Raw genomic sequence first — 22,573 nt, 5'->3', positions numbered from 1 at the left:
GCTGAGAAGTACAACACCACACTCAGGAAAACGGTATGAAAAGTACAAAAATAAGGAAGCCTATATATAATATCATTGCAGTCAATTACTAAAAATAAATATTGTAAACACGAAATAACAACATCAGGTGAATCTACAGTCACTCATTTCTGCTAGCAGCCGGACAGTCTTTGGCTTTATTTAACTCCCCCTGCCCCGCACGGAGCCAAGGTCCTCATTAAGATGCATTTTCTTTGTTTCAGGTTTGAAAGACAACAGCCTGAGAGGGATGTCACCAGGTGATTAATTTGATTCTCTCCTGTTCCAAGCTCCCTTGTGACCAGGAGTCACCCCATCACTGCCCACTCCTCTGCCAGAGCCAGAGAAGCGATGTGCCAAGAGATGATTCCTCCTCTTTAGCTGGGGAGGAGGAGAGCGTGGTGAGGTGGGGCACCGAGGTTCCCCATTCCAGTGTATTTGGTCGCTGTTTTACCACAGCACCTGTTGCACGGGGACGTGTGGATTTGGGGTATTTTGCACCCAGACGTTGTCACCTTCCTTTCTCTGGCCAACAGCCTGGGCACATCCTGATTGCTTGGGGAGGGGCAACGTGGCCCCGAGCCACCCCAGGACAACCCCCTCTGCTTTGCCCCCTGCCAGCTGCTTCTGGGCCAGAGCTCTGTACCTTGTGAACTCTCAGGTCCTCCTTACATCTCAGGTGACAGGAGATGATACGCGGCCTTTGGCCCCGAGAGAGGAAGAGACAAATTGCAAGGCTCGGTATTCTGTTGCTTATAAAAAAGCAGTAACAATAAAACCCTGTCCAAAGTACCCCGAGAACGATCCCTGGGGAGGAAAGGGTGGCTTCCTGCCATGGGAGATGCCATTCTGCGCAGCCAGAGGAGGTGCCAGCAGGAAGGAGCACAAGGAAAATGCATCTGAATGGGGACAACCAAGCAAAACAAAACAAAAGCCATCCTACATCCACAGAGCAGCGCGTCTCGCCGGAGGAAAGACGGGCTGGTCAGCCTGTCCCTCTCCGTACATAGAATTTGATCTTCCCTTCATGTCAATAATTACAGTTTCAGCTTCCCTTCTTCATTTTAAACACATTCACATAACGTGCCACGGCAACATTTTGGTGTGAGCTTACAATCAGACCACACAGCGACCGACCAACGGAGCCTGAATCGGCCACAAACGCAGGGCTGCCCGCGGTCCCCATCCTCCCCGCCCTGTCCCCAAAACGACACTTGCAGAAAAGTTAACCCAGACTGACAAAGCTGCTACATGTCACAAAAGGGGCACAGCTGGGTAAGTCCCTAGGAGGTTAAAGACACCGCTGCTGTGGCACCCTTCTGCGTGATGGAGCAGGTAAAAACCTTTCTGTTCCAAGTTTTCAGCATGTAAGACGTCAGTCTTCTCAGGAAATAATCACACACAACTGCTTGGTATCCGATTAGAGGATTTCTATAGCATCTTTAAAAAATTTATTTAATATCTTCTAAAACTTCCACTAAACTTGGTTTCTTAAATCACTTCTATACACAGTCAGATTTTGTTATAATTGTCTTGAGGCTCATAAAAAAATAAGCATTTAAAATGCCCAAAGAGCAGTTTTGCTTTAGAATTGTGCTACTGAACTTGACCCCCAACGTAGAAGAGATACTTTTGGTAATAAGGTGACCCCAAGCAGTATAAAAATATACATAAAAATACCCAAAAACCTCTGTCCTCCAAACTGAAGGTCTGTTCATGGGAATTATTATTATTATCATCGTTATTATTTTTGTATATCACTGGATTTCATTACCTTCCACTAAATATTTACAGAAACACACATGCCCCTGCTCGTTCCCTTCACCCCCAGGCTCTCCTGCTGGTGAAACCGGGGGCTGCTCTGCACCATGGTGCACACAGCCTTGGGTAGGGGCTGGGGTGACAGCCCCGGGTGGCATCTGGGTGACACTGATCGGTGGCATTGGGGTGGCACTGCGTCGATCAGGACCTGGGCGCTGGCAGGGGATGAGGCTGCCACGAACTGGGGGTGACAGCAGGGACTGGCTCCTTCGTCCCCTGCCTGCAGCATGGCCCTGGCTTTCCAGTGTCCCTCTCACTCTGGGGACAAAGGATGCCTGAAGTTCTCACACAACCACCCTCAGAATTTGGGTCTTTTTCTCCAGTCTACCCCAAGGAAATTTTAAATTAACAAGAAAAAAAAAAGGAAGGAAAGAAGTACTCCGTACCATTCTTAAATGACATTAACATGACGTGGAAGCTAAGCAGCACGGCCCCGAGGCCAGGTACATGAAAAGATGTACGATCTCTTGAGATGTGGGCACACGGTGTGCCAACGCAGGCACCCCCTGATGGCTAGGAAGACTTGGAGCTATTCCACAGACAAAATGAGCCAACACTCACCGCGCAGGCTCAGGACACAAATCTGGGATGCTTCTGCATGCCTTCTTCGCACGCATGCGTGCGGTGGGGCTGGGTGCTAGTGGTGGGCAGGGGACACGCAGCCACGCTCTGGTAGGGTGCGGGTGGGAGGTGGGGGCGCGGGGCTTGCCCCCTGCCTCCCCCGGGGTTTTCCCAGCTCTGCTGGAGCCACCTCGGGTCCGCCAGGTCGGGCTCCGCTCACCGCTCCGTGCGGAGACACGCGGCGCCTCTTGGTGCGGTTTCGCACCCCGTGCTCGAAGACTTGCCATGACTTTCATGGAAATAACACAGCCGTGATCAGGGTAAAAGACTAACGGAGGCCTTTAGCCCAATCTGAAAGAGGTTTTGCTTTCTACAGCACGGACACACGACATAGATAAATAGGTACTGGTTACTGTAAAGTGACGATGCAGCGTCGGCATTACTCTAATGTTTCTGCCATTAGGGAACACGTGAGCGGTCAGGAGGTGCGGGGAGGAGTGCTGGTGCTCGGCATCGGCTGCGGCTGGGATGGGTTCACAGCCGAAGACACTTTTAGCTTTACTCGACACGCAGTTTTTACAGCGTACGACCAAACGCCCCAGACAACGTTTCGTACAAAGCATCTCCAGTCCCACCCGCGGCGTCCCGAGGGACCGAGTAAAGCTAAGAGTCTGCTTGCGAGAGGAGGCCACGTGTGTGTATGGGTGTGGGTGTGTGTGTACGGAGGGAGGGAATGGGGAAGGAAATCGGTTTTGTTGAAACCAAGCTCTTCGGCAAACCTCCCTTCTCCTACCGCTGGCCGGCCTCCCGGATGCGGCAAGCCACTGCCGTAATGAGCGCCGCGCCCTTGCCGCTGCCGTCCTCCGACTGCAGGAAGGTCACCTCGCACTTGGGGGACAGCTGCTTCACTGTCTCGTGCATGACGGTGGAGAAGCTGCAGGGAAGGACAAGGACAAGGAGCTTGTGAGGCCTATGGGAGGACAATGTGCCCAAGGCTGCCCTGCGCGGCCGCACGAGATGGCTGCCAGCGTCCATTGCTGTGGTGCCAAGGAGAAAAGGCAGCAGAGGGCACTTGTTAAATCCACACTGCATGCCCAGAGCCAAACCTGGCCTCACCTGTGGCCCCCCCAGGCCACCAGCCTCACCAGAGGAGGTTTTAGCTGCCCCCTACCCATGGTTGGGTTCAACCCGGACCTGGCTCCCCAGTCATTAAGGAGCAGCCTCCCAAACCAAGGCCCCCCCCGCTTCCCTCCCCAGCCCAAATCTCCTCGGATGACCCCCTCGAGCTACTCACTGCGGGTGCAGCTTGTAGAGCGTGCCGTCCACGCCGACTGTCACCTTGAGGAAGTCCAAGCCGCGGTTCTCCCGGATCTTGTCCACCACGGCCGCCATGCCGGCCCCGCAGAGCTGGGCAGCGCGCCGGGCCACCACCGTGCACACCTCCTTCACGATGATGCTGTCGTCGCACGTGCTCTCCAGGCCCAGGTGCTGGAGGATGGAGCGCACTTGCAGCAGGGCCAGGCAGTCGCTGGGGAGGACATGAAGGTTGGGCAGCGTTAGGAGGAGATGGGGGCAGCGTGGGTGCGTGGCTTCCCCTTCCTCATCCTCCTCCTGCACAGCCCGGGTGCTCCTGGCTCAGAGAGCATCAACCCAAGGGGCTTCACAGGCAGAGGATGGAGGAGTCCGTGTTGTCACCCCCAAACACAGTTTCCCTGTCCCAAATCTCTGGATTTTACCCAATTATTTTCACTGTATCTTGCCCTGGTTCTGAGCTGAGCACTTGAGGCTGCTCCCGCAAGACCTGGGAACACTCCTCCCAAGCTCCAACCTGCAGCAGCGAGGCCAGGATCAGGTCCTCACCTTTCTATCTGGGACAGGAACTTGGTCTCAAAGATCCCTCTGGTCTTCAGCCTCTCAGAGATCCGTCCGCGGAAGAGCAGCCCTCGCTTGGTGAAGTCTATCAGGATGTTCCGGACGATCTCCCCCAGGTACATCCCGCTGATCATCTTCTCAAACCTAGCAAGGAGAGGGCAGGGCTGAACCTCAGGGCACGAAGGATCCAGATGGATTCACTGGGAGGCAGATGGGGCAACCTGGAGCTGTTCCTGGACACCCAGCCTCATCTCCACCTTCCGACACCTCCCCACAGACACCAGGGGTGAAGGGACACTCGTCACAGCCCCCAAAGCCCCCACGCACCTTTGTTTCCCAGGGTTGAGAGAGAGCTCATCCACGGCCAAGTCAAACTCCGTCCGTATGTCATCCAGACACCCGCTGTCGCCGAAGGCGCCCCACTCCATGTTGATGCACATCCTGCCCTCATCACCTTCCACCAGCTCCACGTTCCTCATCTCCTCCATGTAGCAGGCGTTGCTGCCCGTGCCTGCGGGGAGAGGAGCGTTTGTCACTGGGGCAGACGGTGAAAAGCAGGGTGTGCACGCAACACAAAAGCCTTTGGACACCCTTTTCAATGAGATCCCTTTTCAACGAGATCCCTTTTCAATGAGATCGCAAAAGGTGCTGGGAGCAGGCAGCGGTTCCTGACCAGGATCAGGATGAGCGGAGGAACCCTGTAAGAAAGCTGCAGCTCTCACCGACTATCAGCCCCACTTCACAGTATGGATCTTCGTAGCCACACGTCATCATGGTGCCGACCGTGTCATTTACCACCGCCACCACATCCAGGTCGAACTCCTAGAGGGAAGGGGTTGCACGTCTTACCTCTGGGGGACACAGCTCACTGCACTGCCCCCAGGGTCGGGAAGGGACTCGTGGGCTTCCTACGGCCCCACGCTTCTGCCAGTGGGTGCTTGGGGCTCAGGACAGCTCCAGTACGATGCAACTGGAGAGGAAGCGGCCTGCTGGGACAGCCCTACCAGAAAGAACCCCCAGGGCAGGAGCTTTGGGCGGTCTGCACGGAGGCAGCGGTGTCCCCTCTGCTCATGGGGACGTCTGCTCCTTCCTGGCCAGGAGCTGTCTCCTAGCTCCAGGGCCTGAAAATCCAACCTCTAGCAATGACTAAGGGTGGTTGTTAAGACTCAGACACTCATTAACCGTGCTCAGCCCATTAATTTGCAGCCCAATTAAAGACGCCAGAGAGAGTCGGGATGTGGGAGTGAGAAGCCGGCTTCTCAGCGGCACGGCCGCTCACCTCTCTCCTGTGGATCGCCTCCTTCAGCAGGCTCACCACATCCTCTCCCTCGCAGCCAGTCGCTTTGAAACCTTTTGTCCACTTGAGGAGAATCCCCTGTGGTGGAAGAAAAACAGGGTAAATGGGGAGGGAGAGGGTCACCCCCTGCCCACCAGCTTGCGGTGGGCACCCTTAGGTCTCTGCCCGTGGGTGGGTGGGCTGGGTGTACCTCATCCAGGCTGGTCTGCTTGCAGGGGAAGGAGAAGGTGAACCCCAGCGGGAGCGAAACGCCTTTCATTCCCATGTATTCCAGGAAGTCGGAGATGCAGTGGACGATGTGGTCGAAGAGCTGGGTGCACAAAGATAGAGGAAGCAGTTACAACCACAGTGAGGAACACCAGCCTGCCCAACAGACCCGAAACAGCAACCTGTGGGTGTCACGGGGACACTTCCCTCCTCAGGGTGTCCCCAGAGCCCATCTGGCTCCTTCTAGAAACATTCGCCATCCATCCCCAAGTGCTGCCCAAAGTGGTCTGCAGAGCACAGAGTGTGACTCGAGACATCTCTCACTGCTTGTGTGCTCCCAGAGCCTGTGGTCGGCCAGTGTTGGCCATCTGAGCTGCTGCTGCTGCCACCCCAGGGCCCTGATTCTCTGCCTCCAGCAGCCCGTACTCACCTCCTCGCCCGTCCCCTGCATGATCTCCAGCGGGATGGAGTAGATCTTGTTGTGCATCTCCACGCCGCGCCTCATCCCGTTCCGCACACGCACCAGCAGCACGCGGAAGTTTGTGCCCCCCAGGTCCAGGGCGAGGAAATCGCCTTTTTCTGAAAACCAGGAGAGATCATCAGGAGAGAGACCCCAACAGGGAGCATCGTGGACTGGCCCAGAGGCTGATCCCAATCTGCTTTCATGCTGGGAGGCCTGGAAACCAAGACCTGGATGGGAATGGGTTGGGAATGGGATAGGAATGAGCTACAGATGGAAAGTGGGATGGCGATGGAGAAGTTTCTCCGGACCTCAGGAGACTCCTTGCCAAGGGGCAGGCACACACCCGAGCCCCAGACAGACCTGGGAGCACAACCCAGGACGATGGTGGTGAGAAAGCTGTGGTGGAGCGAGCACACCCAGAGCAGAGCTTTGTGCTGGGTGCAGGCTGGCCTGGAGGCTCTTCCCAGTAGCGTACTGGAGGCTCAAGCCCTTGGTGCCACTCGCATGGTAAGGTGCAAAGGACAAAGGTCCCAGCCACTCCTGGGTGGTTCAGATGTTCAAGCCAAGATGCTCCTTGCCCTATGTAGGGCATGAGCAGGTCGGGCTGATCCAGGGGGTGCCTCACCTGTCCCGTCCGGAGTTGAGCACACGTAGGTGGGCAGCATCTTCACCGTGGCCTTGTCGTGCGTCTCCTTGCCCAGCCCCTTCTCCATCTCCACCCTCATCCTCCGCTTCACCTCCAGGAGCTGCTCGTGGCTCAGTTTGAGGGCCTCCAAGATCTTCTGCCTCGCCTTGTGCTGGGCGGCCAGCCTGTACGCCACAGCTGTCACCATGGCTGCCCCCTTGCCGCTGCCGTCCTCCGACCTCACGAAGCGGATCTCGCAGTCGGGCAGCAGCTTCCGCACCGTCTTATGGAGGCGCCGGGCAAAGCTAAGGAGGAGGAGGAAGAAAAGGACTCGAGTGAGCCACCATGGGTCACATCAACCTCTGGGATAGCAAACGAGGAGGATTTGGGATCCAAATGGAGGTGCCCGGGGGCCAGCACCCTGCAGCCAGACCCCCTCTTGGTCCCCACTGGCCTCTCGCCGATGTTTCGAGGACTTACTGGGGATGCTTCTTGTAGACGGAGCCGTCCACGCCGACCGTGGAGCGCAGCCTGTCCACCCCCTTGTTCTCCTTGATGCGCCGCAGCACGGCGGCCAGGGTGGCCCCGCACAGGTTGGCCGAGCGGGTGGAGACGATCTGGCAGATGCGGTGGGTGGCCAGGCAGTCCTCGTGGGATGGCTCCAGGCCCAGCTTGGTGAGGATCTCGTGGGCTTTCTGCAGCCCTTCTTTCTCCCTAGGCAGTCAAAACAGAAGGGATTAATTCCTAGAAATCCAGCTTTCGCCACCTGAGGTGTCCCAGTTGGCCCAATGGGTCCGATTTCTCCCAGTGTAGATGTCAGGAGGTGGGCTGGGACACCAAAAAAACACCCAGACCCTACTTACTTCTCGATAGCGGAGACGTATCTGGTCTCAAAGTGGCCGGTAGTGCGCAGGTCTGACGTGAGCTTCCCCCTGAACAAGAGCCCCTCCTTGGCCATCTTCACCAGGATGAGCCGCACGAGCTCTCCCATGTACATGCCGCTGATCATCTTCTCAAACCTGCCAAAGGGGCGAACACCAGATGCGTTTGTTTGGTTACTTGAGGTGGCCACCAGCAGCATAGGCACGCAAAAATCAGCTGTTGCCCCAAAAAGAGGGTAGAAACTGAGCAATTCAAGGCAGTGGTGTGCCTGTGCCCCTGCAAGAACCGAGGCCAGGTTGGCCTTACACCCTCAGCTGTGACACCGCAGCCTCCCAGGCACAACCCGGGTGTCTTTTTCCATATTTTATCCCATCACCAAGAAACTAAAGGCATGTTGATGGGCGTCCTCCTGCGAGGAGGGCTTAGGGCTACCTGATGGGCAGAGATTCCCCTTAATCCCACCACTGCTGCCAGCTGGGATGGTACCCAGGGAGGTCTGTAGGACTTGGCTGTGAACATTAGGTGGTGGTATTTGCTTTTTGATCATTCCATTGGCAGGGGGAAGGAAACAAATCAGCGCATCCAAATGGAAGGTTGATGAGGGAAGCGGGCGTTAGGGGGCTCACAGCCCGAATCTCCAACCCATCCCCTGCTGAAGCTGCTGAAGCTGGCAGGGTGGAGGACGCCGTGACCCACTTAACTGGGATGACCGCGTCCGTCCCCCAGCGCCAGCACGACGGGAGGACAAAGCAACGCGGAGCAAAGCCCACGGAGCCAGGAACCTGCTTACAGCTGCTTGCCGGGGTTGAGCGAGCCCATGTCGATCTCGTGGTCGAACTCTGTCCTGATGTCGTTGAGCGCGCCGTCGTCGCCGAAGGCGCCCCACTCCATGTTGATGCACATCCTGCCCTCGTCCCCCTCCACCAGGTCGATGTGCCTCATCTCCTCCATGTAGCAGGCGTTGGTGCCGGTACCTGAACCAAGCGTGGGGGTTCAGTCACGTGGAGGTGACAAATGGTGCCGGGTTCCCCTTATTCTCCATAATTAGCACCATATAAAACACTAAAACATCTCCTTGGTTCACACAGGAGAACAAACAGGCAGTGCTGTTTGCTTTTAAGGCCACTATCACCTTCCTTACTCCCCAAAAGACCCTGAAACCCGCAAGGAACATGATCCCTTTTGGGGGCTGCTCAGGACGGACCCGAATTCTCCCCCGCTCAGCCCTGCTCACCGACAATGAGTCCAACTTCGCAGTTGTGGTCGTCGTAGCCACAGGTCATCATGGTGCCCACGGTGTCATTCACCACGGCCACGATGTCTATGTCAAAGTCCTGAAATGCAGGAGAGGAGGCTGAGCGCCGCCAAACCCGATCACAGCACCTCTGCAAATCCCATGCAGCCTGTCCCATCCCCGAGGGACCTGCGTGGCTCCTTACCCCTCGCTTCTTGATGGCTTTGCGCAGCAGGGACACCACGTCCTTGCCTTCCACGCTGCTGCACTTGAACCCCTTTGTCCAGGTGACGAGGATGCTCTGCAGAGGGACAGCAAGAACCAGAGCTCAGTGGGACCCACACACTTCAGGGTCCCCAAATCACCCAACCCACACACGGATGGACAGACGGACAGCACTGCAGGTGGAGCTCCCCCCGTTATCTCCTGTGAGCCATTGCATCAGCAACAGTTTCCGCATCCTGGTTTATGGCCATGGGCCCGTGAGTCACTCACTCCCTCCTGCCGGGAACGTGACCTCGGTGGCTGGGTTCATGGAGCCCTGGAGCAGAACCAGCTCCAGTGCATGCAGCGGATCCACGGATCTGCCTGCTACGGGATGCATCTTGCCGCCCCACCAGCACAGGCACTGGGACTGTCCCCATTTGGGGACGGCAGAGCTATCACTGTCGCCCAGAAAAAGGGTGGGGGCATCGACCGAACTGGCAATCTCCAACAGCAGATTTTTCAACCCAATTGCTGGGGGTGCTTTGGCAAGAGGCAGACAAACAGCCTTACGGATGGGGAAACCGAGGCACAGAGTGCAATGAACTGGGTGCAACCGTGGAGCCGACACTTCCTCCCTCAGCAACTTGTCCCTTTTATGGCCCTCGCTGCCCCTGCGAGGGAAGCAGCCATCCTTCCTCATTGCCACCACCACGTCCCCGGTGCAGAGGTTGTGCCCTGCTGCCGGGGCAGCGTGGAGCCGCCCGGACCCAACCCCTGACCGTGGCGAGTGAGTTAAAAACAGCCCCTGGGAGCAGGAGACGGCGGCACGTGACGCGCGGAGCAGAGCCACGTGCCTCAGGGCTCGCAGCGAGGTCGCGGGCGCGGATGTGATGCTCGGCACGTCCGTGCTGTGCAGCGCTCGGGGCTGCTGCTGCTTCACCGAGCGCCGGCTGCGCGGGGGGATGGCTGCCACGACGAGCTCAGCATCATCCCCCACCCCCGAGCCCTGCGCATCCCAAAGCGCTAAGGTTTAGCGGTGGGGATGATCTCAAAGGGGTTTTTTTGCAACCTGAATGGTTCTGATGCGGTGCAGAATGAAATGCGGAGCAGATCCTGTCACCCACCTCATCCAGCTTGGTCTGGTGACACGGGAAAGAGAAGGTGAAGCCAAGGGGCAGCTTCTTGTCCTTGATTTTCAGCTTCTCCATGAAGTTGGCCAGGCACTCGGCGATGTGGTCGAAGAGCTGAAAGGTTGAGGGTGTGCATGAGAGCAGCGGTCGCGTCCCATGTGCTGGAGGGGCTGGTGTCACCCTCTGTCCCCCACAGCACACCCACACGGTCCCAACCTGGCATCAGGGATCCAGAGCTCCGGGCAAAGAGAGGCAGAAGCTGCCCAGAGCAGGGAAAGGACACAAAGGGACCAACCCCAGCCCCAGCAGACATCTCGGTGGCTTGGAACAACCCCGGCTCCTTCTAAAGGATGGAGCCACCACATGTTGGGGCTCCCCAGGAGATAGGGGCCGGGGCGTAAAGGAGGGGAGGCTGCCACCCACCTGCGCCCCGCTGCCCCGCATGAGGTCCTCGTGGATTTCATAGATCTGGCTCTCCATCTCCACCTTCTGCAGGCCGTTGTCGGACACCCTGACCCGCAGCACGCGGAAGTTGGTGCCACCGAGGTCCAGCGCCAAGAAGTCGCCGTCCTCTGCGAGGAGAGAGCCAGGAGTTAACGGGGCCGGGCCCCTGCGGCAGCATCCCGGAGCACAATGCCCGAGCTGGAGCTGCAGGGCTGGCCAGGGGGAATCCTGCCCCCTCCCCAGATGTGGGGCAAGGTGTGGGATGGAGCCCTGGGATGAGGTGGGACGTATCCTGACCCCTTATCTAGGGGATCACTGCTTGTGGTGGAAGCAGGACTGGGAGCTCTGCAGGAGGAACCCTGAGCAGCCCCACCCAAGCGAACCAATGCCCAAAACACCACCCAAAAATGATGCAATTCCTGGGGAAGACACCAAAGCAGTGCCATAAGGGAGGTGGCACCAGGCTGTCCCCTAACCCTTTGATGCAGGGACCCCGGGAAAGCTCCCAGGACCCCAGCCCCTGCAACCAAAGCCCTGCTCCGAGGCAGAGCCCTGCCGCACTCTCCTTCCTTGAGCTTGGCTAAAACTTTGCTATGGGGGTAGGGGGACAGGGACTGCTCAAGGCTGTCCCACAGCTGGCTGCCCCACACTTTGTGATTTTTTTTTTCTCCATTTTACCAAGCACTATGGCAGCTCACTGATGGATTTGGGATCAGCTGAGACCTGGGGTGTGGGAAAAGCGCCCAGCTGGCTGTTTCAAAACCCTGTCAGTGTGGGGAGAGGGCTGGGGGAAAGCCCTCCATCAGCACTGTTTGGTTGCTGCACACATTTAAATGTGCTGCGCTGGCTCCCCCGGGCAGATTACGGCGCCCGGGGGCCGCATTGTGCCCGGCCCTGCGTTTACAAAGGGGCTGCGGCTGGAACAAAAAGCGTGGTTTATTGGTATTCCAGGGGGTGCAGGCGGCCGGCACCGCTCGGCCCCAGCCGGGCACCGCAGGCGGTGACAGACCCCAAGGGTGGCCTGGAAGTGGCTTCACGGAGCCTTTTTAACCAGGGGTGTCCCAAGAAGTGGTCCTCCCTGCGCAGGAAGGGGGGATTGGTGGTGAACAGAAATAGGATGGCGGTCCTGAGGTGGTGGGGTCGGGCAGCTTTGGTGCGATGGATGAAGGAACGGGGAGGTTTGGGGGGCTGCTGGGCTGCAAGGTGGGGTCCTGCCACCAGCCCCTGCTCCAAGCCAAGTGCTCACATTGATTTTGGGGTGGTTTCATGCTCATTTACCAAGAATGGGGTCTGCAGGGACTCTGTATGGCCCTCACTTCATCCCTGGAGCAGCGCAAGCACCCCAGGAGAGCTGTCAGCTCACAGCACCCTCAGCAAGGCTCAAGGCTGGGGCTGCAGGGGGGGTCCCAGAGGTGCCCCAGCTCCTGCCCACGGTGGGGTCTCCCCATTCCCTTCCCTTCCCCGCAGCCCCCTCGGATGGGTTTTCACAGCAGGTTTCCTTTTCGCAGCACAGCATTCAGGCACTTAAGCCCTGCAAACCCCTTTTCGTGGGGGGCAGCCCCATGCTGTGCATTTTCCCCTCCTGGAGGCCAAAGAGCAAGGACGTGGCTGTCCCCTCGTCCTGCCCAGGTCCAAATCAGCCTTTCCTCGACCCTACAAACAGCAGCCATCACTACAAAGCAATGACAGGACGTGCCCATCGGCCCCAAGGAACAAAACACCAGCTGCAAGCCAGAGAGGTGTGAGCGGCGGTTGGCTTTGCAGGAGGAAAGGAAGGCAGGAAAAATAGGAAAACTGGGGAATTTCTCTCCGGGAAAATTCCAGGATCTGGGCTTGACGATGGACTGGGTTTGCAAATATTACAGTCACGTCCTCCCTCAGATTAGGGCCCGGTTAGGCGATAAGGTGCGGGTGGCGATGCCGAGCTCTCGGCAGGAAGGCAAACACCAAGCTTGGATTCCAGGCACTGTTTGCTCTCAGCCCCGAAGACCGGTGTCTAATTCCGTTAAACACACCCGAGCTGCCTGGAAGGAAGTGCTCAGGCTGTTAGCTAAGCGGGCAGGGCGCTCTGCCCTGCTTGGAAATGTTTTCTGTCCGGGCTGGGGCCAGGGAAAGTGAGCGCCTTCCCCAGGAGCTGTGGGGTTTGGTGGCCCTGGGTCCTGCCTGGTCCTCGAGGGGTCAAACTGATGGTGTCTGAAGTCCCCTTCCATTGGAGTACCCTGGGACCTGAAGTCCCTTTCCATCAGGGTGTCCTGGGATCCAAAATCCCCTTCCATCAGGGTGGCAGCAACTCAGCACTGGGAGCACGGGGGGGCTGTAGGTGCATCGGGCTGTGCCACGCTGGGTTTGCACCACCAGGGATGAACCCAGCAGCTTGGTTCAGGCACAACCAGGTCCCTCGAGCAGCAGGAACGTGGCTGAGCCCACCGTGAGCTGGAAGAGAGCAAGGAGGTGCCAAAAGCAAAGGAAAAACTCATTTTGGGGCTGTTTGCTGCCTCCAGCGGCTGGCAGCGGGATGCTGGGGGCATCTGAGCACCACCGTGCCCTTGCCCTGCGTCTCCCGCGGGCACGACCTTGTGTTTATGTAAGCCCCTCTCATCCAGCCCTGAGGAGCAGGCATCATCTGGCCTAATCCGACAGCAGAAACTGTGCAGGAGCACGGGGAGGCATGAAGGGCAAGGACGCTTTGGAGGAGGACAGTGCAGAGGCCTGGGAGCCTCAAAAAATAAATAAATATATTTTTTTAAATAGAAAACTGCATCCCTTCGTGCAGCAACATGCCCCTTGTCACCCTAAACTGCCACCCAAGAGCGGTGGCAATGATGTTGGCTTGCAATGGGAGAAAAATCCTGGTGGAATTTTTTTTTGGGAGGGTTTTATGGTAAAGTTTTTGCTCGTGCAGCCAGCAGCAGTGGGTGCAGGCTCTCCCTGCCTCTCCTCGGGGAGCACCGCCACACACGCCCCGCTCACTCCCGCGCCGCTCCCATCACCTTTGGCTGCCGTTGTTCACGTAGCCGGGGGCAGGATTGGGGCTATCCCTGTAATTAAGGCGTTCTCAAATATTTAAAGAGATCTAAATCTCAATCCCGGGGCAGGCGGCCAGGTCCGGCTGTCGGCGGCACCGGGGTGCGGGCGGGCACGCGGCTGGCTCCTGATGCTCCTTGTGGCTCCCCGGGGACCCGAGAGCTGCAACCCCCCCCCCTGCACCTCCACGCATCCATATCCTATAGATCAGGACCCGTGTCTGCAGGTCTGACCCACACCAGGATGGGGTTCTTCTGGTAGCTCCCTTTTTCCCTGCTTTTTCCACCGAGGTTTCATAAGATCCCGTTGAAGGCGCCGGGGCTGAACAGCATCTCCAGCCACCGAGCCCGAGGAGGAGGTGCTGGAGGAAGAGGTTTGGTGCGGGATGAGCAAGTCAGAGCCTGAAACGGGAGCCGTGCCTGGCCAGGAGCGTGCTCCATCTCCTGGCCGAGAGGGGTCTGGTCCCCGCCGGGAGGCCGGAGGCACGTGGCAGCGTGCAGAAAGGCGCATTGTGAGGCTCCGAGCCTCCCCAGAGCCTTCTCACGTGGTCCCCACAGTGTTCAGGGCTGTCTGGCAGCACAGCCGCCTCCAGTGCTGATGAAATGCGATGAGTCGGACCCGTGACAGCCTCGTCCTGCCGGGACGGGCACGTGAGGGCTGAATCCCACCCCAACCCACGCTGCCACAAGCTGGGAGCCCCCCGGTCCCCGTCCTGTGCCCAGCACCCCCTGGCACAAGTGGGACCTCCTTTTGGGCAACGCCAGCCCCGTTCCTGCAGCACTGCGAGGCCAAGTGGCCCCTGGCACATGGTGGCACCTCCAGGGCCACCTCGCTGGGGACAGCTGGCCCTGCTCGGCACAGGGGGAGCCGTTTCCCGTTGCCGTTCCCATACCTGTGCCGTCCGGGGTGGACCTCACGAAGGAGGGCAGCATCTTCACCGAGGCGGTGGGGTTGGTGTCAGCTCCCAGCCCTTTCTCCATCTCCTTGCGGAAGCGCTCGGACACCTCCTGGAGGGTCTCCTCGGAGAGCCGCATGTGGTACAGGTACTTGTCCACCTGAAAGGTGCCGAAAGGCAGGAGGTGAGAGGGATGGGGGGGACCTGGGCATGAACCCCGTGGTCAGAGGAAGCTCTGCCAGCAAGAGCAGGTCATCTGTACCAGGGGACAGCTGGGCCCGCGCTGCTGCAGCAGCTTTTCTGCATGCTGGTAACACTTGTCACAGCCCTGGCACATCTTCCTGAACACCTTGGGGTCACAAAATCGTGCCTTGTGCCCTTTGCTGCAGCATCACCAGACGGGGATGCGGGAGAGCCAAACCCCGAGTTCCCCCGCAGCCCCCAGCCACGTTGCAGCAGGGGCCTGATTCTGCCCCCGAGTCGAGTCCTGGGGCTGTGCAGCAGAGGATGGCTGGGACTCAGCACCCCAACCCGCTCTGCGTAGGCTGCTGGTGGGGAATTCACCCCATTTATTTCATTTCCTTGCTCTGCTGGTCATTCGTTCCCTCCTGGGGAGCCCTTACAAAGGGTTACGGTGCTGCCAGCTGCTCAGCGCCCTGCAGCAAACACCCAGAGCCACGAGCGAGGTGCCCAGAGCCATGTGCCAGGTGCCCGGCTGCCCCTACAAGTGGCATCGAAGCGCCCCTTGGGAGGACAAAGGGAAAATCCCGGCCCCAAGCCAGCCGCTGGCGCCGGGCACGCTCCTGTCCGTGAGCTGGGCAGGGCCGGCAAGCGGAGAGGCGGACAGACAGACGGACCGCCAGCTTCCCGAGCTGTGCCCCGTCGCAATTAACTTCACTTAACGTTAATTAAAGGGCAGCTGCAAGCCCTGCGAAGCCAGAGGAGAACCCCACCCAGCTGCTCACCTGTCTGCAGGCACGTACCATGGGGTCACCCCGAATCCGGCGTGCCTTTTATTCCTCCTGATGGAGGAAATTGGCATTTTGTGGGCGCGTAACGAGCGCTGCCCTCGCTGCCCTGTTCCCCCGCCTGCTCCGGGCTCTGTCTCGGGGCTGCTCGGGGTCCCCTCTCTCCAAAATTTCTGGACCCAAACCCCACTGAAGGGGCTTGGAGCAGTAGGCAGCGCGTCCAGACTCCTCCTCGCATCCCCCTGGGGGTTTCTGGCCAGGATGTGACCTGGAACAGGCGACTGGAGCTGGGGCAGATGCGAACCGGGAGCAGCCCACGAGGAAACGTGCCCTTCCCCACCCCCCTCAACTGTTTGCCTGCCCCTCCTCACCCACCTGGGGAGCAGGAAGGCAAACACCCGCTGCTTCCTCCCCTCCCGTTTGCTTTCCCTGACTGCTGCCCACGGAGCAGGGCTGGGATTGTGGCCTCTCGCCTCCACCCGCTGCCTCCTCCATGAAATTCCCTCTGGGACCGCCCTGGCGGCCGTGGGTCGATGGCACCGAGCCGGGCCGGGTGGCCCAAGCCCACGGGACCGTGTTCTGCTGGGCTGCGGGCGCCTTTCCCCAACCACCGCCCCGCTCCTTTGGGTGCCTCAGGAGCACCTCGCGCTGCCTGCGGCTCCGGAGAGGCAAGATCCGACCTTCCCTCTGCCTCGCCTTGCCTTCTGCAGCCTCGGGTGGCTCAGGGGTTCCTGGTAAAGATGGTTTTGGGGCAAAATGTCCCAAGAAAGCTCCTTTAGGTCAGTGGTGCACGCACCGTGCTGCCGGTGCTTGTGGCATTGCTCCTGAAGGGCAGCATCACGGTGCGAAAGTCTCTCTCCTGTCCTTCCCTTGGACCTCATGTGATGAGGTCTCATCCCTGTGGGGTCACAAAAAGCTGCCAGCACCCCCCTGTCCCCTTCGTCCTTCCCACAGGAGCTGGGATCTTCTCAGCATCCTCCGAGGCCAGCTCCCTGCCCTGGTGCAGGGCACGAGGTTGTGCCTCCCCTCCGCAGGACACGTTCCTCATGTCCTCCAGGAATAATCGGCGGCGCGAGACGCAGGGTGACCTTCCTCTAATCCCCGAAGCTCTTTAAACCCAGGATCATCTTCTCCTACAAACGCAGACCCCGTCCCACTTGGCGGCTGAGCCAGGTCAGGGCGGCCGGGGCATGGTGGGCGCTGCGGCACCTCCCCGGGTCCAGGCACCCGGTCCTGACCCAGAGCTGGGGAACACGACGGGACCCAGCCTCAAATAAATGGGGTCACTGGTCCCAGTACGCCTTCCCTGCTGGTACAAACTGGGAGGTGGAGGACGGGATGGGAAGGAGGCTCTGCTGCCCTCCCTACGTGCTCTGAGGGAGGAGGAAAGCTTGAGCTGCGGGGGAAGGTCCGGGTGGTTTGGGAGTTGCTGGAGGAGCAGCTCCGTGAGCTGGCCAGATGATATTTTCTGATTTTTTTTCCTCCTAATCCTCCAGATGTTCCCACCAGTGTGTCCCTAAGGGTTTGGAGCTGCAAACGCACAACCAGGAACAATTTCACAGAATTTCTAGGTTGGAAGAGACCTCAAGATCATTTTCCTTCCAGTTCAGGGAAAACTCCCTTGTGCTCAGACCCTATCCCGGCGCACAGGCAGTGATTTGGGTTGGGGCGCCCCGAAAAGAGAGGGGGGAGGAAAGGAAAAGGAAGCTCTGCGACTCGTGGCAGCGGGACCGACACCGCTCGAGGGTGGCAATAGCAGCGCGATTACGGCTTCCGGCAAGCGCCACCGCTTCCTGCAGCGCCGCAGGGACGGCCGGGGCGCTTCGTGCTCCTGCAGCGCCCGCGTGGCCGCTGGCAGCCATTTCCCTTTGCCGTTTTAGGTTTTTTTTTTCACCAAAAATAAAGTGCCACAGGGTCGGTCCCCTCCGGTTTCCAGCTGGACGCAGCCGTACCAGGAGGATTCGTGGGGGATGGCGTGATGTCACGAGGGGCTGGCGGCGTGCTGGAGTGGATTCTTTGCCTTTTTGGCAACGGAGAATCAAATATTTGTCAGGATAGAAAACACGGCCCAGTTCCGAGAGGGCTTCAATGCTTTGATGAACAGAGCTGGGCCAAAGCAGCGCTCCTGAAAACTACAAATGCGCACTTCCAGCCCTCCCCGGCCTCCTCCTGACAGTCCCTTTTCCCGAAATTGATGAATTCCCTTTTCCTGAAATTAATGAATTCCTGCCCCAGTTCTGACACAACCACGACCTTTCCCTTGGCAGACGCCGACCTTACTCCAAACGCTGCCAGTCCCCGAGCCCCCCGCTTCGGGGGGCCGGGGGCTGACGCTGCAGCCACCCCCTGACCCCTGCAGTACCCGTGTCCCTCGCCCGCTCCCTGCCTGCCGAATCCAACCCCGCGTGACCCTCCTGGTGCGGCCAAGCCCCCGATGACACAAGCCCCGAGTCATTTCCAGCCGCAGTGACTCAGACCCTTTCCTGCTCGGCCGGTTCCTCCCAGCCCTCGGCCGAATCCTGCCCTGCAGGAGGAGCAGGGTGCCCGTTCCTCAGCCCCCTGCATCACCGGGAGCCGGCGAATGGGGACCTGTCCTCCTGCATCTCCCCCTGCCAACCCCACCCAGCTAAGGGCAGCCCCCCAAAAAAAAGCATTTGAACCTGAAAATGGCCTCGTTTCCGGCTTGAAATTGGGAGCCAGGAGCTGGCTGTGGATCATCCACCCTACGTGCACCCTCCTCCCTTACCAGCAGCCCTCTCCTGTTTTAAACCATCCCAGCCCCCCCTTCGGATGCTGCCTCGCAAAAAAAGGGGGCTGTGAAGGCTGGGAGCAGCATGACACGGCAGGGAAACTGAGTCACAGCCCGAGGCAAATGGGAGGAGGCTCGGGACGGGGCTGCACCACGGCACCCCGAAAGGTGATGGAGGCCAGGGAGGCTGGGCAGGCTGTCTGTCTGTCCGTCCCTCCGTCTGTCTGTCCCGCCGCTGACCTTGCCAGGACGAGGAGAAGCCGCACGATGGCTTCCAGGAACCTGCAATCCCAGCGGGCCCCTCCCACGGCTGCAAAAAAAAAAAAAGGGAGCCGGGGCGAAAGGAGCGACATAAAATTAATTTACTGCAGCAAAAGATAAAGGGGGGAGCAAAACCTGCTGGTTGGGGCCAAAAACGGGAGTAAAATGAACCTGAGCTCCGTTTTTCCCTTCTTTCTAAGGAAAAGTACTGGTGAGGAAGGAAAGCTGCCGGCCCAATTATTTCATGGTGAGTCACGAGCCGCCCGCTCCCGCTGTCACCTCGCTGGCACGGGGCTGGGGCTGGCAGCAGGAAGCCCAGGGCCTGGCACATCCCCGGGGAACGCGGTCGGGTGGCGGCAACTTTCATCCCGGGGTGGCAAAGGACGCGGCCCAGACTCACTGGGGTTTGCACAACCCCCGGGAGGTGAGAGGGGTTCGGGCCCCGACCCACTTCCCTGCCAGCTGGAGCAAAGGGAAAGAGTTCGGGGCCACCGAGCGGGCCCCCGGGGAAAGCTGGGTTGAGGAAAAATGCAAAGAAAAGTCCGATTTTGGGGCTGCTCTGAAGGCCTTTGTCCCGCTGTGGAAAGAAACCACAGCACAGGGAAAGGGCACTTCCTTCCCACGTCCGAGGCTCTTTTCTGCCTGATTCGGACCAAAAAAAGGCGCTTGACCCCAAGCACGGCCTGGGAGAGTGCCCTAAAATCTTTTCCCAAATTCAGGCTTGAACTCTGGACTTAGGTTTAAGTTTGGCACTTGGAAAAATCACAGCTTTCCAAGAATTTCATCCCCTACATTTCTCTGTGCTGGGTACCTGCTCAGGAGGATTTGCAGGGATTAATTATCTGCCCCTACCAGCACGGATGCCCTCATCCCCTACAGGAGAGCCATGCCGAGCTCCAAATTCGCAGGAATTTGTTTAAAAAACAACACCAGCTGCGGGTCTGGTTACTTTTTGGGGCCAAACGCAGCCGTTTTGTCCCACATCTCCACCACCCGCTTTGTTTGGGCTCAGGAGCAGAAGGAATCACGGCGGCTCCCGGGCACGCCGCGTAACGAAGCCGAAGGCGCTCCACAAACCCCCCCGGCCGCCCTCCCCGGCTCCCGATAAGGAACCCGAGAGCTGACCCGAAGCCAAAAACGCAGCAGCGGGGCCACGCCGCTGGCCTATTTCTGCCGCCGGGTTACACAACCCTCTCTCGTGGCTCGCGCGCTTGCACAACCCCACGACACTTGACACAGCCAGCGGAGGGAGAAGACGAACCCGTCTTTCTTTACGGCTAGGGAAGTTATTTCTATGCATGTTTTTTTTTTTTTTTTAAATCTTTTTTTTTTTTTTTTCTTTTCCGCACCCTTGTTTGACTTCCTATTTCCCGCAGCCCCAGGGCTGCCGCCAGCGTGGCGGGTTTCACCTCTCCCTGCCTGCTCCGCTCGCCGCATGTCCTCTCCGCCTTCCGAGACGGGAGCGAGGACGCTGGGGCTCCCCGTGGCCGGGCGCTTTCACCGCTGCTTCATTTTCATTTCCCAAAACCCCCACCAACTTCCTCGGGAACTGCAGCCCCAGCTCAGGATGCAGCAGCCAAACTCCCCCCCCCCCCGGCACTCTCAGCAGAGAAGCCCCGTACCCATGGCCCTGGCGGTGATTTTTTGCCCCAAATCTTTAATTTAACGAGAGCTGCTCACAGCCTGACCGCCCGCCCTGGCCAAACAAAGGACGGGCGTGGAGGCATCGCCGCTCGCGGTGCTCCGAGGTGCCGGTGCCGAACGCGCCGTGCAGCACCGGGACGCCTCCACTTGCATTCGCGGTGCAAGAGCACGCTGCGGTCCTTGGGGGGTCGGAAATCAAGGCTGGCTCCATTTCCACACGGTTAATTAAGGGGGTTTAATTCCCCCCGGCCATTTCCTCGCCAGCCTCCCATGGGCTCCCCGTGCCCCCACGAGCCCCCCGGTGCCGGCGGTGCCGCGATGCCCGCGGGATGCTCGGGGGCCACACGTGCTACGGGGGCGGCCGGGCAAAAAAAAAAAAATGTGGGGAGCAGAGCGGAGGGATCCCCCAGCCCCTGCCCATGGGGGGACACGTGGGGACACTTGGGGACATACGGGGACACGCGGGGCCCGCCACAGCACGTCCCGCACGGCGACACCGCCACCCGCCCACCACGGGCCCGCGGCCCCGGCGTCACCACCCTCACCCTCAGCTCCTTTTTTTTTCTGGTTTCCCCTTTTTTTCTTTGCTTCTCCTCCTGTTTCCCCCATTTTTTTTTTCTTTCTTTTTCACTTTTTGCCTTGCTTTTTATCTTGTCTTTCTTTTTAACCCTTTAACTTTTTTTTTTAACTTTCCCCCCGCTTTCTCCCCCCTTTAAATATACTTTTCCTTTCCTCTTTATACATGTACGTAGGTTTTCTTTCTTCCCCTTTTAACTTTCTTCTCCCCCTTTACGTGCATTTTTTCTTTCTCTCTCTATATATCTTTTCTTTCTCCCCCCTTATATATTTTTTTTCCTCCCCCTTAATATATATTCTTTCCCTTCTCCCCCTTATATTTTTTTCTTCCTCTCTTATTTTTCTTCCCCCTTATACACATTTTTTCTTTCTTCCCCCTTTGTATATATATTTTTTCTTCTCCCTTTTTACATATATATTTTTTCTTTTCCCTTTTTTATATATATTTTTTCTTCTCCCTTTTTACGTATATATTTTTTTTCCAACTTTTTAAATATATTTTTCTTCCTACTTTTTAAATACAGTTTTCTCCCTACTTTTTTTTTTGTCCCCTCTTTTTATATATTTTTTTCCTCCCCCTTCGTACACATTTTCCCTCCCCCCTTACCCGTATCCTTCCTTTCCCCGCTTTACGCCCCCTTTCCTCTCCCCCTTTCCACTTCCATCCATCCCCCCCGCGCCTCACGCTGAATTTTCCACCTCTCCCCGTCTCCCCCCGGTCCCCCCGGTGCCCCCCGGTCCCACCTTCTGCGCCTGGTCATGGCTGAGCTCGGTGAAGAAGTACGCGAGCAGATGGGACGCGATCATCGCGGCGCGGAGCGGAGCGGAGCGGAGGCGGCCCCCAGCAGCGCGCGCCGCGGTGCCCGCGCGCGCCCCGCCGCCTCATTGAGGATTCCCCCGGCCCCCCTGTGACGTAGCCCCCCCTCCGCGCCTCCCCATTGGCCGAGCCGCGAGGGTGTGTGGCGGCGCGCGCCGGGGGGCCCCGCCCACCGCCGGGGGGGAGCCCGAGGGGAGGGGGGGAGGGAGGGGGGGTAATGGGGTGTATGGGGTGGGGGGTATGGGGTGGGGGGTATGGGGTGGGGGTGTTTGGGGTGGGGGGGTATGGGGTGAAGTGTATGGGGTGGGGGGGTATAGAGTGGGGGTGTTTGGGGTGGGGGGGTATGGGGTGAAGTGTATGGGGTGGGGGGGTATAGAGTGGGGGTGTTTGGGGTGGGGGGTATAGGGGGAGATGTATATGGGGTTGGGGTGTTTGGGGTGGGGGTGTTTGGGGTGGGGTGTATAGGGGGAGATGTATATGGGGTGGGGTATATGGGGTGGGGAATTATGGGGTGAGGGCTATGGGGGGATGTGTATGGAGTGAAGTGTATGGGGTGGGGTGTATGGGGTGAGGAATTATGGGCTGGGGGTGTATGGGGTTGGGGGGGATGTGTATGGGTTGGGGAATTACGGGGTGGGGGTGTTTGGGATGGGGGGGTATAGGGGGAGATGTATATGGGGCGGGGAATAATGGGGTGAAGGCTATGGGGGGATGTATGGGGTGGGGTGTATGGAGGAGAAATACATGGGGTGGAGGTGTATATAGGGTGGGGGTGTATAGGGTGGGGAATTATGGGGTGGGGGTGTACATCGTGTGGGGGATTATATGGTGGGGTGTATGGGATGGGGAATTATGGGGTGGGGCTGTATGGGGTGAGA

At 58.6% G+C, this 22,573-nt stretch overlaps 1 protein-coding gene across 1 annotated transcript; it reads right to left on the bottom strand.

The window, feature by feature from the left end:
* Window positions 1-1,433: 1,433 nt before the first annotated feature.
* HK2 (hexokinase 2) lies at window positions 1,434-21,685 on the bottom strand. Its single transcript, XM_032204142.1, has 18 exons — window positions 21,623-21,685; window positions 14,678-14,840; window positions 10,741-10,889; window positions 10,312-10,431; window positions 9,186-9,281; window positions 8,981-9,080; window positions 8,537-8,720; window positions 7,728-7,883; window positions 7,345-7,578; window positions 6,865-7,169; window positions 6,207-6,355; window positions 5,760-5,879; window positions 5,552-5,647; window positions 4,995-5,094; window positions 4,600-4,783; window positions 4,261-4,416; window positions 3,695-3,928; window positions 1,434-3,334 (listed from the first exon to the last, which is right to left on the bottom strand). Exons 1-18 carry the CDS (start codon window positions 21,683-21,685, stop codon window positions 3,190-3,192), a joined length of 2,754 nt encoding a protein of 917 aa, XP_032060033.1. The 3' UTR covers window positions 1,434-3,189.
* Between the last annotated feature and the right edge of the window lie 888 nt (window positions 21,686-22,573).

Source organism: Aythya fuligula, chromosome 27 (genome assembly GCF_009819795.1).
Source record: "Aythya fuligula isolate bAytFul2 chromosome 27, bAytFul2.pri, whole genome shotgun sequence".
NCBI lineage: Eukaryota > Metazoa > Chordata > Aves > Anseriformes > Anatidae > Aythya > Aythya fuligula.
This window is presented reverse-complemented; position numbering and strand designations above follow the sequence as displayed.